Source organism: Cynocephalus volans, chromosome 3, assembly GCF_027409185.1.
Source record: "Cynocephalus volans isolate mCynVol1 chromosome 3, mCynVol1.pri, whole genome shotgun sequence".
Classification (NCBI taxonomy): Eukaryota; Metazoa; Chordata; class Mammalia; order Dermoptera; family Cynocephalidae; genus Cynocephalus; species Cynocephalus volans.
This window is the reverse complement of record NC_084462.1, coordinates 96,114,445-96,129,640: the sequence shown is the minus strand read 5'-3', so window position 1 is coordinate 96,129,640 and position 15,196 is coordinate 96,114,445. Positions and strand designations below refer to the sequence as shown.

The window sequence follows — 15,196 nt, the reverse complement described above, 5'->3', positions numbered from 1 at the left end:
GCTAATCCACATGCTGGAGTAGATGCTTTGAGTCTATGCAAATCCTGTTTCTCCTCTAATTTTTGCTCTCTAATATTAGCATTCATCAATGGAGCTGGTCTGCAACAATTACTACTGTGGTGTTTGCCTAATAATAAATTTCTATTTCCTTGTTTCCTTCTTCACTTATTGTCATTTTACTGTAAAGAAGAGATGTGCCTTCTACCTCAACTATTTATTTATTCAATTACTTACTTCTAACAGTACAGATGCATGGATATTTCTTCTATTCTATGGATTGAAATCCAATTGCTCCAATTATTCTAGCTTTGACCATTAGGAACTCTTGTAGGATGGCTTCTATGTTCTTCTGACAATCCCCTATATTCAAGCACTTCCTCACTTTCTGGTACCAGAAAATGTGTCAGGCTCATCTTGTATTTTTCTTATACAGTTCTGGAATAAACCATTTCTCAAGGAGCCCTGGTTCCTTTCACTGGTGAATAAAAGGTGTTTGGAAATCAAGATCTGGGCACCTGGTATCCTCATTGCTTCTCGAGTTTAATTGCTTCTAGGCCCTCTTAGCAGACACAACTAGAAAAAGCATATGTACAAATCCACGAATAAATACCCATCTATATTTCTGTATCTATCTGTGTGTATATATGTGTTTATGTATATGTATATGTATATGTACGTGTGTGTGTGTGTGTATGGAAAACTGAGAGTTCATATTGATACCTCTGCTTGTAATTAAAATCCACAGGCTTCATTTTAGCTTTCCCCCTTTCCTTACTCATAACTCCTTTCTCCAACAGTGAAAAACTAGCTCAAATCTACAATATATTTACTTCATTTGCTTAATCTACAATATATTTGCCTCATTTGCTCAATCCTACTATACACATAAAGTAGTTTCAAAATTGCTAATCCGTTCCCCTGAGAGACAAGGTCAAGGGTTCAGCTCCCCATACCAGCCAGCCGCAAAAAATAAAATAAATAAAGGTAAAGATGTCTAAACCATCCACCTGTGAGAAACACTTTTACCATATCAATCACAGCCTCTATGTATAGTTCTTTTGGTCTTTAGCTTCATATATCCAGTTAGACACTGATTTCTTAAGTTGCTTATGTTAGTTCTTTTCTTCCCTACCCCCTGTTACACATTTGGAACACAGTCAAATTCATATGTTAAGTTTGTATTCTATTTTGTCCATATAAACCCTCAATCTCCCCCTCTACCCACATCTTGGTTAGTTTTCACCGTTTTGTTTATTCTGGGGTATATGAAGAGTATATGAAACAATTACTATGTTTCCAAAAGTCAAAAAGATACACAAAAATATATACTCAAAGACTCCCTCTTCCTCCCTCCTGCTACCCTGCTTCCATTCCTCCCTTTCATTTTATGCCTTTCCACGTGCCAACCATAAGAAATCAATCACTTTAACTTTTGGTTTATGCTTCTTGAATTTCTTTTGCACCAATAAGCAGATATTTGTGTATTTTCTTATATCCCCTTTTTTCTTACACGAAGGGTAACATACTATAAATACTTGCTTGTGCTTTGTTTGTTTCTCTTAACAGTATGTTCTTGAAATTTCTCCATATCTGTTCAAAATACATAGTACTCCACTGTGTAGATCTATCATAGTTTAATGCAAGCACTCTCCCATGTATGAGTATTTAGGTTATTTCCATTCTTCTGCAAATAATGCTGCAATGAATAACCTTCAGTATATGTATTTTTGTACTGTTTGAGGTTTATCTTCAAGGTAGATTCATAGAAGTGGGAGCGCCAGGAAGTGCACAGAAGTTGAAAGCCACGTGCTTATGTAGTTTGTCAGGTATTGCCAACTTTCCCAACAGCAATGTATGAGAGTTCCTGTTTGTCCACAGCCTCCTTAACAGACTGTGTTGACGTATTTTTAAATTTTTGCCCGTGTGATGGGTGACAAATGGTGTCTAGGTTTTATTTTTATTTGTATTATTCTAATTAGAGAGACTCAACCTTTTTCATATGTTTGAGGGCTATTTTTGTAGCTTTCATTGTGAATGGTCTATTTGTCTTTTTCCCATTTATCTATTAACATGTGGCCCTTTGTCCCTCAATCTTTTAAGAGTTCTTTATATATTAGAGACAATAGCCCTTTGACCATACAGTAGACAATGTGATTAATTTCTCCCATTTTATCCATTGTCTTTTGATTCTGTTTGTTGTTTTTTGTCATGCAAAAATTTATTTCTATATAGTCAAATTTATCAATATTTTCTTGTAATTACGGACATTGAGTCATAGTTAGAAACTCTTATAGAAAGGTTAATAAGAATGCAATCGTGTTTTCTTCTGGTACTTGTATGGTTTCTTTTCTTTTTTTTTTTTTTTTTTTACATTGAGATCCCTAATCTATTTGGAATATATACGTGAGATACAGATCTAATTTTATGTTTTTCTAAATGGCTACCCTATTGTCCCAGCACCACTAATTAAAAAGTCCAAAAGTTTAGTCTACTGGACTATTTGCCTCTACATGTGGCAAGTCCATGCTTTTTTTATTTTAAAGATGACCAGTAAGGGGATCTTAACCCTTGACTTGGTGTTGTCAGCAACATACTCTCCCAAGTGAGCTAACCGGCCATCCCTATAAAGGGATCTGAACCCATGGCCTCGGTGTCATCAGCACCACACTCTCCCAAGTGAGCCATGGGCTGGCCCTGGGACCATGCTTTTTTAACTGTAGAGGTTCTGTAGTATATTTTAACATTTGGTGGGGCTTTTACAATGTTTCCACAGCTGCTCTTGCATACTGACTTTATCCATACAGACTTTAGCATCAACTTTCCTCAATTTATGAAATATCCTAATTATAAAATAACAAATTTATAATGAAATATCCTGTTCAAACCAGGATTGCACTCAATTCATCATTAAGGGTAAGATGGAAACAATTGATGAATCTGCATAAAAGGTATATGGACATTCCCTGCACTATTCTTATTTCAAGATAAAATGTTATCAAAACCAAAGAAATTAAAACAGTAAAAAGAATACTTATACATATCTTTTAAATCATTCACATTTTCTTCTAGTGCCTGTGTTTATTCAACATCCAAATGTTCATAAATTCTCTAATAAACATACCATCTGCTTTTTATTTTAACTTTCTCTATTAATTTGCTATCTAATATTGATCTGCTGTCAAATCTTTATTGCTTTATTTAAGAAAACTGTGGTCCTTTCTGAAAGAGGTTTTCGTCTGTATTTCTGACCACGGAGAATCACGCAACTAATTATCTGTGAATTCTAACCTGAAGAAAGTACTACTCAGCATTCTCTCAATTCCAACAGATCAGTCTCCTTTCTTAACTTTATCTGTGAAGTATCTAGCTCTCACAGCAACTCCTTAGAGAATGGAGAGAGAAAACATTCTCTCCATTCCCTGTACTGGAGGCATTCACTTACCTTTGGTAGTTCCTTTTTCACAATGCTGAGCCATACTTTCCTGCGACGAGCATTAAGCTGCTCAATGGATAAGTGCTTCTTCTTGGTGCCAGGGGGAGGGGCATCATGAGAAAACTTGGCAAAGACTTTGGTCTGGTGGTGGTGGCGACGAGGGGATTCCTCAGAGGAAAGTTCTTCATCTCTTCGTCTTTTTTTCTTCACTTTTTTCAACTTGGCTGCAAAGAAAACAGATGCTCATAAGGTTGCATTTCTTCACTTCCACGGGAGACACCCACAAAGCAACCTTATCTCTTTAAGAAAATTCAAGGTTCTTTCCTCATTCTATCTGAGGCTGGCAAAGGTTATCCCTTTATCTACTCAGGCCCATGAATATTCCAAGAGGAAGATCTCACTAACTTGGAAAAGAACACGAGACACTCCCTCTGATTACATAAAAGAGAAATACAGAATAAAACCCGAGAACCAAATTTTTTTTTAATCCAACAATAGGCAAGGAGGCTTATGAAGTATCATGGGCTCAAGGAGTAGTCACAAGGAAGGAAACTTATTTCTACTTGGCAATGTAAGATGGCTAACGAAAAATAACAGAGAAGAAAAAAATAAATTGATATTACACTAAGACTTGAAAGAGAAAAATTATACATAGAACAAAACATTTGGGTTGCAGGGAGGGTGTGGAAGATGAGAAAACATAGAGATTAACAAAGAGGATGTGGGAGAAATAAAGGAAGAAAGCTAAAAAGAGCCTTTTTGAGTAGAATGCATACCTTCAGGTGAATAAAATCTGCCTTATACATATAGTTTAAAACTTTCCCTTCCTGTTTCCTTCCTGATTTCCAGCTGTTTAGAGATTAGTAAGAGAGGCAAGGACATTTCCTGGCAAACATGCAAACAAACACTACAGAAGATCATCAGGAGGTGATCTATTTTAAATCACCTCAGACACAAAAAATTATGACTTATTCCAAACATTCCAGGTTACTCTTCATAGTTCTCGTGTGTAACTAACTTCTCTCCATCCCAGAACATTTTCAACATTTGCAGAGGGAGTAGAAGAAAAAGGAAATAAACTAATTTGCCTAAACCTTTGGGTAGGAATGCACAGTTCTTAAGTCTTTCAAATTCTAGAAAAGACGATAAGCCAAATTTGAAAGAAAATTAATAATACTTACTAGTAATTAGAAAGGAGAGATGGGTTTTTTTAGATAAAGTAAATTTCTACTACATGGAATGTGTTTAAAGTCCAAACGTACCAGCAGGCCACACTCAATTCTGAAACTAAAAATGAATAAATGTGGAAGGCAGCTCAACATGCTCACCTTTAAGTTTCTTTTCCTCCTTGAATTTCCTTTTTTTGGGTCCAAGTAGGTGCCGTTGTTGCTCATAGAAAGGGTCATGTGTGGAGAGCAGGCCTGCACTATAGTATTGGTATTGCTGCAACTGAAGGAGAGAAAGACCATGATGGGCCTGTCTGTGTTCTATAGCATAGCCTTCAAATCCTTGTTACTATAGAAAATTGAGCCATAGGAAATCATACCTTCTTCCCACAAAGAGACCAGTAAGGATTTAATACATCAGAGAATTATTTCCTCAACTTCAAAACAAAATGCATGCAACTGCCATGCACATGACAGGTTGCTGGAAATAACTGAAGAAAGAAAACCATGCTTCAGAATTTCTACCAGAATATTAACTTACTCCTGACAAGCATTTGAGAGATGCAATTAATTCCTTGCAAAAAGGTCTCCCCTTGAGTCTTATTTTCCCACTGACATGATTCTCAGTAATGGTGGGTGCATACAGCCCCAGCCCCATATGTAGCTGGGTACAGAGGACTGAGATGCATGGCCAACGTGTAAGCAGGAGGCTCACTACATCCTTGTCCTGGCCCCACACAGAGGTATGGGTAGAGACATTCTCACAGGACATGGCTTTGAGCCCCAGCCTCTCCTCCTCAGGACACCTGCAACTGTGTCCACAGTTCTATGACTCTTCTCCTGCAGGAGGATTCCCAGACCATGGCCCTCCAACAGGAGTCCCAAGATGTGCATGGCCAGGGTTCTGCCAGGCCCCTCCCCCTTGACCCACACTCCATTCACATGTCCAACTGGTCCTGGAGTCTGCCATCCCTGTCACAACAGACGAGGCTGCATTCATATCTACAGGAGGGCAGCATATGTGTGCTCTGGACATGACTTGCTATGACCCCTACTGGGACTGGCTGACTCCCCACTAGAGTAGAAACTCAGAAGGACGGGAATTTGTTGTTTCATGAATTACATTAAGTGCTTAGAAAAGTGAGTGTACACAGTAGGCACTTCATAAATGTTTGTTGAATGAATGAACCCCAACCAGCAAAAAAAAATGTCTCCCCTCGGAAATTAATCAATAAGAAATAAACCATATTTCTATTACCAGTAGGTTCCCAGGATTACTAAGGTTCCTGGTGTCTGCTTGTTTGCTATTCTGACTCTTAGTCTTATATTTGCTTCGAAGTCACCAGTTATCCCAATTCTGTAGTCTTTTAAGTCTTTTCTCTCTTCATCTCCCACTGAGAATCTGTCATTATTATGGAATAGTACCTATGTTGTCAGAATTCTAATACATGAATAATTTTTTCCATCCAGAAAGTGTAAATTCTTTCAAACATTTCATTTAAATTAACCCCCACATCTCACATTAATTTTGTCTCACTTATTAGTAATGCATACATATGGATATAAGTTAAAATCAGGTAGTCCACTATTTAATCTCTTTCCTGGATTACAGCCAAATGAGTTGTCCAAAGATTGAGACTAGGATGGAACTGTTACATAGAGAATTATTACAAGGTTCTCTGTCAAATAAGCATTCATAAAACTGCATACTTAAATTCTGTGAACTTTCCTATATATATGTTTTGCTTTAATTTTTAAAATGAGCAAATATTTGGAACACCAAGTACCTTAGCACTGGACTTTAAGAAGGAAATCTTTGAATCAAAATGGACAGATATTCTACTGTTTATCACTTCTACAGGTTTATAAGCTTCAGCACATTATTTAAAGCTCTGTGAACTAATTCTGGACCTTAAGTAATTATTGGAAAATTGTTTGGTCTTTAAACATGTACAATGTGATCATTATACACAATGTGCCACACTTCTGGCAAAAATCAGAAGGCTTTTGGTAACAGTGTTCAAACAGTTGTCATTTAAAACTATCATCATTCTAATGTGAGTCTGTGAAGAAAGAGGGTTTTTCCAAGATAGGAACACTTCCAAGAGCAATTGCATTAAAAAGCAAACAGTAGAATGCAAACATTATGGCAGTTCCTCAAAAGGGTAAGCACAGAATTACCACATGACCCAGCAACTTCTCTAAGCATATAACCAACAGAAATAAAAACATACATCCACTCAAAAACTTGTGCACAAATGTTCATAGCGTCATTATTCATAATAGCCAAAAAGTGGAAATAACCCAATAAGTTCAACTGAAGAATGGATAAATAAAATATAATGGAATATTCGGCAATAAAAAGGAATGAAGTACTGATACATGCTATTACATGGTTGAACCTTGAAAACATGACACTAAGTGAGAGAAGATCAACATAAAGGACCACAAGTTGTATGGAATGTCTAGAATTTATAGACATGTTTATAGAGATAGAGGGTAGACTGGTGGTTGCCTAGTTGTACCGGGGATGGAGAGAATGAGGAGGAACAGCTAAAGAGTATGGGGTTTCTTTTTGAGGTGATAAAAATATTCTGGAATTAGACAGTGATAACAGTAACACAACTCTATGAATATACTAAAAACCACTGTATAACACACTTCAAAAGACTAAATTTTTGGTATGTGAATTATACTCAATAAAGCGGTTAACAACTACTACCACCTAAATATAAAGTTAAAATGGTGTATCTTTAATAACTATAAACCAGAGGAAGAATACCCAGCATGAAAGTCTGAGGTTTCTCCTGAAACTCTCACCTCCTTGTCTTTACTATACTTGTTTTGGTGAAGTTTCCTATATTTGTGTAGTCGAAGCATGTTGTGAAGTTCTTCTCTGCTGAGATTGAGTTCTTCTTCTTCTTCTTCATTGTCTTCACTCTGAGAATCTGCCTCACTGGACTCATCACTTAGCAGAATGTTCTGAAAAAGGGAAAAAAATGGAAAAAAACTTTTGCTCTGAAGCAATTTCATTTATAATCCAACCACATTTTTCCCAGATCCCAAAACAATGAAAAAAAAAAAGCTGGAGGACAGTCATTTAGTTTTCCTTAAATTACTCTTATATTACTCTTTATCAATTCAACTGAAAAACAAAAGGATACTAATTAAATTTAGTGGGCACAAATTAAAGTAAACTAAAACACCGGAAATGCTATAAACAGCAACAAGGCTAAATTGTATCAAATACATAGACTTTATGTAAGATATAACTAAATAGCAAATACCAAGGCAAACAAAACAAAAAAACTACCTGTAGGGTATAAAGGAATATAGAAAGGAAGCTGTGATAGCTAAAAAAGGAAAAACAACCCGAATATCCATTAATTGATGAATGGATAAACACAATGTGGTATATCCAGATAGTGAAATATTATTCAGCCATAAAAAGGAATGAAATACTAATATATGCCACAACATGAAGAACCTTGAAAACAAGATACAAAGTGAAAGAAACCAAACACAAAAGGCCACTTATCCTATGATTCAACTTATATGAAATGTCCAGAATAGGGAAACCGACAGACACAGAAACCAGATTAGTGATTGTCAGGGGCTGGAGAAAGTAGAGAGTGGGGAGTGACTGCTAATGAGTACAGGGTTTCTTCTTGGAGTGATGAAATAGTCTTAAATTAGATAGTGGTAATGGCTACCCAACTTTGTGAATATACTAAAAACTACTAAACTATACACTTTAAAAGGTGAATTTTATGGCAAGTACATTATATATCAATTTTTTAAAAATGTGATGGCATAAAGATTTCTGCATTCCCAACAGCCTAAAGCCTTATACTAATTGGGAGAAAATCAGACCTTTTACACATGAGCCTTTTAAAACGCCTTGTGACAATAATGAAGGATTTAAATTACGCTGAGTTCTTCATAGAAGTATGAAATAATTAGTTTCCACAGAAGAAATGCTATCCTTAATTCAGTTTGGATATTGACAGTAATCATTTAATAGCATAAATGAGATTATACCACTCCCCTGCTTGCAAATACTCCAACGGCTTACAACGGTGAATAAAATAAAATTCCTTAATATGGTGTACAAAGCCCTGTGTGATCAGACTCTCTTAACCTCATCTTCTACCATCCCCCTCATTCACTATGTTCCAGCCACACTAGCCTTTTCTCCCCCAAACATGCCAGGTTGCTTCTTTTCTCATGATTTTGTAATTGTTCCTTCTCACTGAAATGCTCTTACCTTAGACCTTCACATGGTTCTCTCTGATCATTCAGAAATCAGTTGAATGTTACCTCATTAAAGAAGCCATATTTACTTACTTGTTTACAGGTTTACTCCCTGCCTCTCTCCTTTGGAATGTAAGCACCACAGGGCAGGAAACTTGTCCATCAACAATAGTACCTGGCATGTGGGTGCACCCAATCAACATTTGTTGAATGAAAGAACTACTCAGGGACTGATGGAAATTTGATTAATATTCTTGATTACAACATGAGCCAATGAGGGCAAGGATCTTAACTGATCAGTTTTTGTACTCCCTCTTTCCCCACAGTGCTTTGTACTCAATAAATGTTCGTTAAAACGATTTCATTGAATCCTTCAGGTTTTCTCTATAATCTCTTCAAAAAAAACCCCATATCTAATATAAAAGACTCATATCTGGAAAAATCTTTATCAATCTGCCAGAATGAGCTGATAACTTTCCCTTCTATTAGTAATTTTAATAGATTATTTGGATTGTAAACATTCAGCCTTATCTCTTACCTTTAGCCACTTTCTGCTTTTCTTCAACTTAGAGAAGTTATATAAATTCCCCTTGTCAGATTTTGATTCTGTAAAAAGAAACATAAAGAATAAAATAAATAAATAAATAAATAAATGAAGAGACAACTGCCCCAAGAGAACTGATAGCCCAAAGAGGGATCTCACACCACACTGACCTGACTGCAAAACTCCATTCAATGAATATGTGTTTAACATTCCAGAATTGCTTGTTCCAGAAGTTTCACCGAGCAATGAATTTGGAGGTTCTTCCTTAACTTGTATTAAGGGATCCCCAGACTGGGGCAATAAGGGATTATTGTCATCCAGTCCATCTTCACTGTCATCACTATAAATTGAAGAATGGTGAGTCCACAATCACAACTGACCCAGCAAAATATTATAATTTAAGGTTAGCAGAACTGGACACTTTACAGAAGAAATCGATTCTTTGAATAAGATGACCGTATTTTATTTGAAAGAAGGAAAAATAAATCAAACATAATAAATATCATAAAACACTTTAAGCCTAAAATCTACAGGGATAATGGGAATAAAAAATGTGGTAAAACATTACACTGCAAAGGTGGAATAACACACCTTGAAATATTCCTGTTGAAGATGGCTGACGTTTGTCGCAGAAAATGGTCCAACCGAAGGGCCCTCTCCAGGTACTGAAGATAGAGGGGCTTTGCCAGCTCAGTGCAGCCGCCATCGTCCCCGGCACCCAACTCCGAGGCCATAGAACAAATCTGTCTTCATGCACAAGGGCCTCCAACTGCACGGCTGCAAATGAGGATAAGTAGTAAAAGATGAAATACTATTTAGTCTTTCTCTTGCCCGTTTACTCTGAATGTGAAGAGACATCAGACCTTCAAAATCACAAGACACTAAGAAGATAGCAGTCTACAGAATGATCGTGATACAGCTCTTATTAGACACTACCTACTAATGCAAAGGCAGAAGATAAAAGGATAGGAAGAACATCAAAATATAGAAAAACAACTGGCTGGCCAGTTAGCTCACTTGGTTAGAGCACCATGTTATAACACCAAGGTCAAGGGTTTGGATCCCGGTACTAGCCAGCCACCAAAAAAAAAGAAAAAAAAGAAACTGTCAAGTTTCACAATGAAAATTCATACAGTTGACCCTCAGTATCCATGAGAAATTGGTTCCAGGAGATCCTACAGATACCAAAATCTAAGGATGCTCAAGTCCCTGGTATAAAATGCCACAGTATTTGCATATAACATATGCACATCCTCCAGTATACTTTTTTTTTGGTGCTGGCCAGTAAGAGGATCTGTACCAACCTGGACCTTGGTGTTATCAGCACCACTCTCACCAACTGAGCTAACCAGCCAGTTTCTGGTATACTTTAAATCATCTCCACATTACTTATAATACCCAATACAATGTAAATGCTATGCAAATAGTTGTTATACTGTATTGTTTAAGAAATAATGACCAAAAAAAAAAAAAGGCTGTACATGTTTAGTACAGACACAATTTATTTTTCCAAATACTTTTGATCTGCAGTTGGTTGAATCATCGATATAGAGGGTCAACTGTATTTTACTTTATCAAAACAGTAACTTGAAATGTATACCCTCTTCCCTTCCCCCCTATAATTAACAATTACTAACAACTATGAATAACAACTATCCAAATCTATACAACAAGCTCACCGTTATGCACCTCACAGAGTAAAGTACTACAGGAGCACTTATTCCCAGCATCACCTTCAAACAGTTGCTCCCTTCTTCATTTTGTATTTATACTTGTACATATGTGTGCAGCATCCTACTTACTGAGGAATACATATATTGGCAGAGTATTTTACAATCTCTTGTAAAAATGCCATAATGAGTAAAATTTAGAAATGATTTAGAAAATTTGAGCAAAGAGAATAAAAGTGAGAGTGAAAAACATTGGTATAGCTTGAGCATTCTCTTTGCCATCTTATGTTGTTAAAGACAATGTTAGAGTCAAAATGTCTTCACTAGAGAAACAACAAGTATAACAACTTTTCCTTCAGCTGTCTTTCATGTAACACCTTCTGCCTTTACAATGTTATCTCTAAAAACTTATGGGGCTAATCAAGGCCAAGAGTTCGGATCCCGTACCAGCCAGCTGCCAAAAAAAATTAATTAATTTTTTTAAAAAAGAAAACTACAGGGGTTAAGCAAAGATTAAATAACAAGACAACTTACAGCAATCAGCCCACTGTCTGATATAAGTGAGTACTCAAACTGTAAATTAGTTTTCAAAAGATCGCAATCATACAAACTAAGTAATAAGCTTTAAAGGAAATCATAACATCTTTATCTTGAGTTGTCTACTCTTTTTACCATAATTTTTTAAAGTTTCCGAATACAGTCATGCATAGCTTAACAACTGGAATTCATTCTGAGAAATGCATCATTAGGCAACCTCATCATTGTGCAAACATCACAGAGTGTACTTACATAAAACTAGATGGTAAGCCTTCCACACACACATGCTATATGGAATAGCCTATTGCTCCAACCACCATCATATATGTGGTCCATCGTTGACCAAAATGTCATTACATGCTGCCTGACTATACAATCTTTCTACTTAAGAGAATGTTAAAAATTCTCCTCCACCCAATCCCTATCAAAATCCCAGCAGAATTTTTATGGTAGAAATTGACAACCTGATTCTTAAATTTACACAGAAACAGGAAGGACCCAGCATAGCCAAAATAATTTTTAAAAAGAACAGAGTTGAATAACTTAAAAACATTTCCTGATTTTAAAACATATTTTAAAGCTATAGTAATCAAGACAGTGTGACACTGGCATAACAATAACCACAAAGACCATTGTGAAACAGCTGAGCTGAGAATCTGGAAATAAACCCTTAAATTTATAATTAATTTTCAACAAAGGTGCCAAGGAATTTTTTCTTTTTTCTTTTTTTGGCAGCTGGCCAGTACAGAAATCTGAACCTGTGACCTTGGGATTTTAACACCACAGTCTAACCAACTGAGCTAACCAGCAGCCAAGGCAACTTCAACAACAGAAGAGATAACCTTTTCAACAAGTTATGCTTGGAAAATTGGATAGCCAGTGACAAGATAAATTTAAAACCTCACTTCAAACCACGTACAAAAATTTACTCAAAATGGATCAGAAACCTAAGTGTAAAACCTAAAACTAGAAAGTTTCTAGAAAAATCAAGAGAAAATCTTCATGGCTGACCATGGTTAGGCAAAAAATTCTAGAAATGACATCAAAAGCACAATCCATAAAAGAAAATACTGATAAATCAGACCACTAAAATTTAAAAACTTTGCCCTTCACAAGACACCACCACTAGGAAAATGAAGGCAATTCACTTACTAGGAGACATGACATATTGCAAGTCATCTATCTGCTAAAGGTCTTATGTCCGTAAAACATAAACAACTCTTACAACTCAGTAAGAAGATAAATAACACAATTAAAAAAATGGACAAGATTATGGCTGCCCTATTAGCTCAGTTGGTTAGAGCAAGGTACTAATAATGCCAAGGTCCAGAGTTCAATCCCTGTACTGGCCAGATGCAAATAAATAAAGTTATAAAAACTGGGCAGGATTTTGAACAGACATTTCACCAAAAAAGATACAAGTGTACTTCAAAAAGTTTGTGGAAAAATTACCTCAAAAGTGGAAAAATGGAATTAAAAGATAACTCCTAGTTACCTACTCAAGAGAAAGAAAAACCCAAGTCAATGTGAATGTTCATAGCAGTATTTTTCATAACAGTCAAAAAGTGAAATAATCCAAATGTCCATCAACTAGTGAATGGACAAACAAAATGTAATTCATCAACACAATGGAATATCATTCAGCAATAAAAAGGAACAAACTATAGATTCGTGCAACACAGATGAACTTCAAAAACATTATGCTAAGTATAAGATGCCAGACACAAAACACCACATTCTGTATGATTCCATTTATATGAAATATCCAGAAAAGGAATTCTTTCTTTCTTTTCTTTTCTTTTTTTTTTTTTTGGTGGCTGGCCAGTACAGGGATTCAAACCCATGACCTTGGGGTTATAAGGCTGTGCTCTAACCAACTGAGCTAACTGGCCAGTTCCCCAGAAATGGAATTCTGTACAGACAGAAAGTAGATAGTGGCTGGCTGGGGATGCCAAGGGGAATTGACTATAAATAGGTATGAGAGATTTTGGCAGGGGGGCGATCAAAAATCTTCTAAACCCACATTGTAATGATGGTTGTTCAATTCTGTAAATTCACTAAAAGTCACTTACCTGTACACTAAAATGAGGTGAATTTCATGGAACATAAATATCAGCCTTGGTAACATAGTTAAAGAAAAAAGATTGTTTAAAAAAATACTTTTTTAAAGATTTCAATGAATTCTCCTTTTCAAAGTAAGACCTAACGTACCTACTCCAGAAGATTTCAAAGAAACTTGGTTTTAAAAATACAGCAAAACTCCTTTAACTAAAGAAGAGCAGATAATTCGTCTGATATATGTTCATATAAGCTAAAGTTACATAAGCTGGGCTCCCTCCTGAGGTTTCATTACAAAACAATTGATCTCATGCTCTATTATAATGAAAATGGCCCTAATTAAGGAAGTATGACTACAAAGTAACACTGATTCAAAAAGTACAGAATATTTTCAAAATTAATCCCTTAGTAACTACGCTATATGTGAACATGACATCAAAACTAATTTGTTCAGGAAATAACAGTTACTTCTATAGTCTTACAACACTCAATATATGCCCCCTTATGACATCCAGTACGTGTCAGTCCTGTGGTCTGATTCATCCCTGAATCATCTTTATAGCATATCACCACTGGTGGTTGAAATGGCAGTTGCAATGCATTCTCTTATATCCACAAATCTACAAAGAAAAGATGCTATAGTGGCTGGACATTAGCTCAGTTAGAGTGTGTTCCAATCCCTGCCCTGGCCAGCCACCAAAAAACAGAAACAAAACAAAATAAAAAGGTGCTATAAGCATGAAGTTCTTGACATATCTCCACAAGAAGTCTTATGATCATATCTGGAGAGCCAACTAATAATATTTTTAAGGTGTTTAATTGTTTTCCTTATTATGGTAAAACATACATAACATAAAAGTGATCATTTTTAGGTGTACATTTCAGTGGCATTAAGTACATTCACACTGTTGTACAATTACCACCATCTTCAATTATTTTTAACCACTTTTTAAGATTCTTGTTCTCTCTATTCAGCCCACATGCCTTGATTAGCTGGTTAAAAGCTAATCACAGACTCAACATCTGTGAATCATTTTTTACTCTAATAACTATACTTTCAGGGCTGGCCACTTAGCTCAGTTGGTTAGAGTGCGGTGTCATAACACCAAGGTAATGGATTCAGGTCCCCATAACAGCCAGCCACCAAAAAAAAAAAAAAAAAACCCCAAAAAACAAACAACAAAAGCTATACTTTCATACCTTACATTTGTCTTCCTCTCATTCTCTACAAGAAAACTGCAGGGCCATGCTAACCTGACTCACCAGTTGTCATTCAACTTCAGCAGAGCCCTTGACATTTCTTTATAATCCTTTTACCCACCTCTTCTCATTGCTTCTCACTCTCTACAAATATTACTTAAAACCTTTCCTTCTTCCGCTAAATTCTAAAGTCATTCCCTCTAACACCTTGAGAGGGTTTGAGGAGCAAATCTCTCCATCTTTTATTCGACCTTAGCTCACTGGTTTCCTCTCTTATGGTATTTGAGTCACCAACGTAAGTAGACTTTATCCATATGCATTTGTAACTCTTTAG

At 36.0% G+C, this 15,196-nt stretch overlaps 1 protein-coding gene across 2 annotated transcripts in view; it reads right to left on the bottom strand.

Moving 5' to 3' along the window:
* INO80 (INO80 complex ATPase subunit) overlaps positions 1 to 15,196 on the bottom strand; it is a 126,171-nt gene that overhangs the window by 90,478 nt on the left and 20,497 nt on the right. For both annotated transcript variants that reach the window (XM_063091821.1, XM_063091822.1), the window contains exons 2-7: positions 9,989 to 10,174; positions 9,568 to 9,737; positions 9,392 to 9,459; positions 7,420 to 7,581; positions 4,762 to 4,882; positions 3,443 to 3,657 (exon numbers count right to left, since the gene is read on the bottom strand). In XM_063091821.1, the coding sequence (XP_062947891.1) occupies positions 3,443 to 3,657; positions 4,762 to 4,882; positions 7,420 to 7,581; positions 9,392 to 9,459; positions 9,568 to 9,737; positions 9,989 to 10,131 (879 nt within the window). In that variant the 5' untranslated portion in view covers positions 10,132 to 10,174. The remainder of the gene's footprint in view (positions 1 to 3,442; positions 3,658 to 4,761; positions 4,883 to 7,419; positions 7,582 to 9,391; positions 9,460 to 9,567; positions 9,738 to 9,988; positions 10,175 to 15,196) is intronic.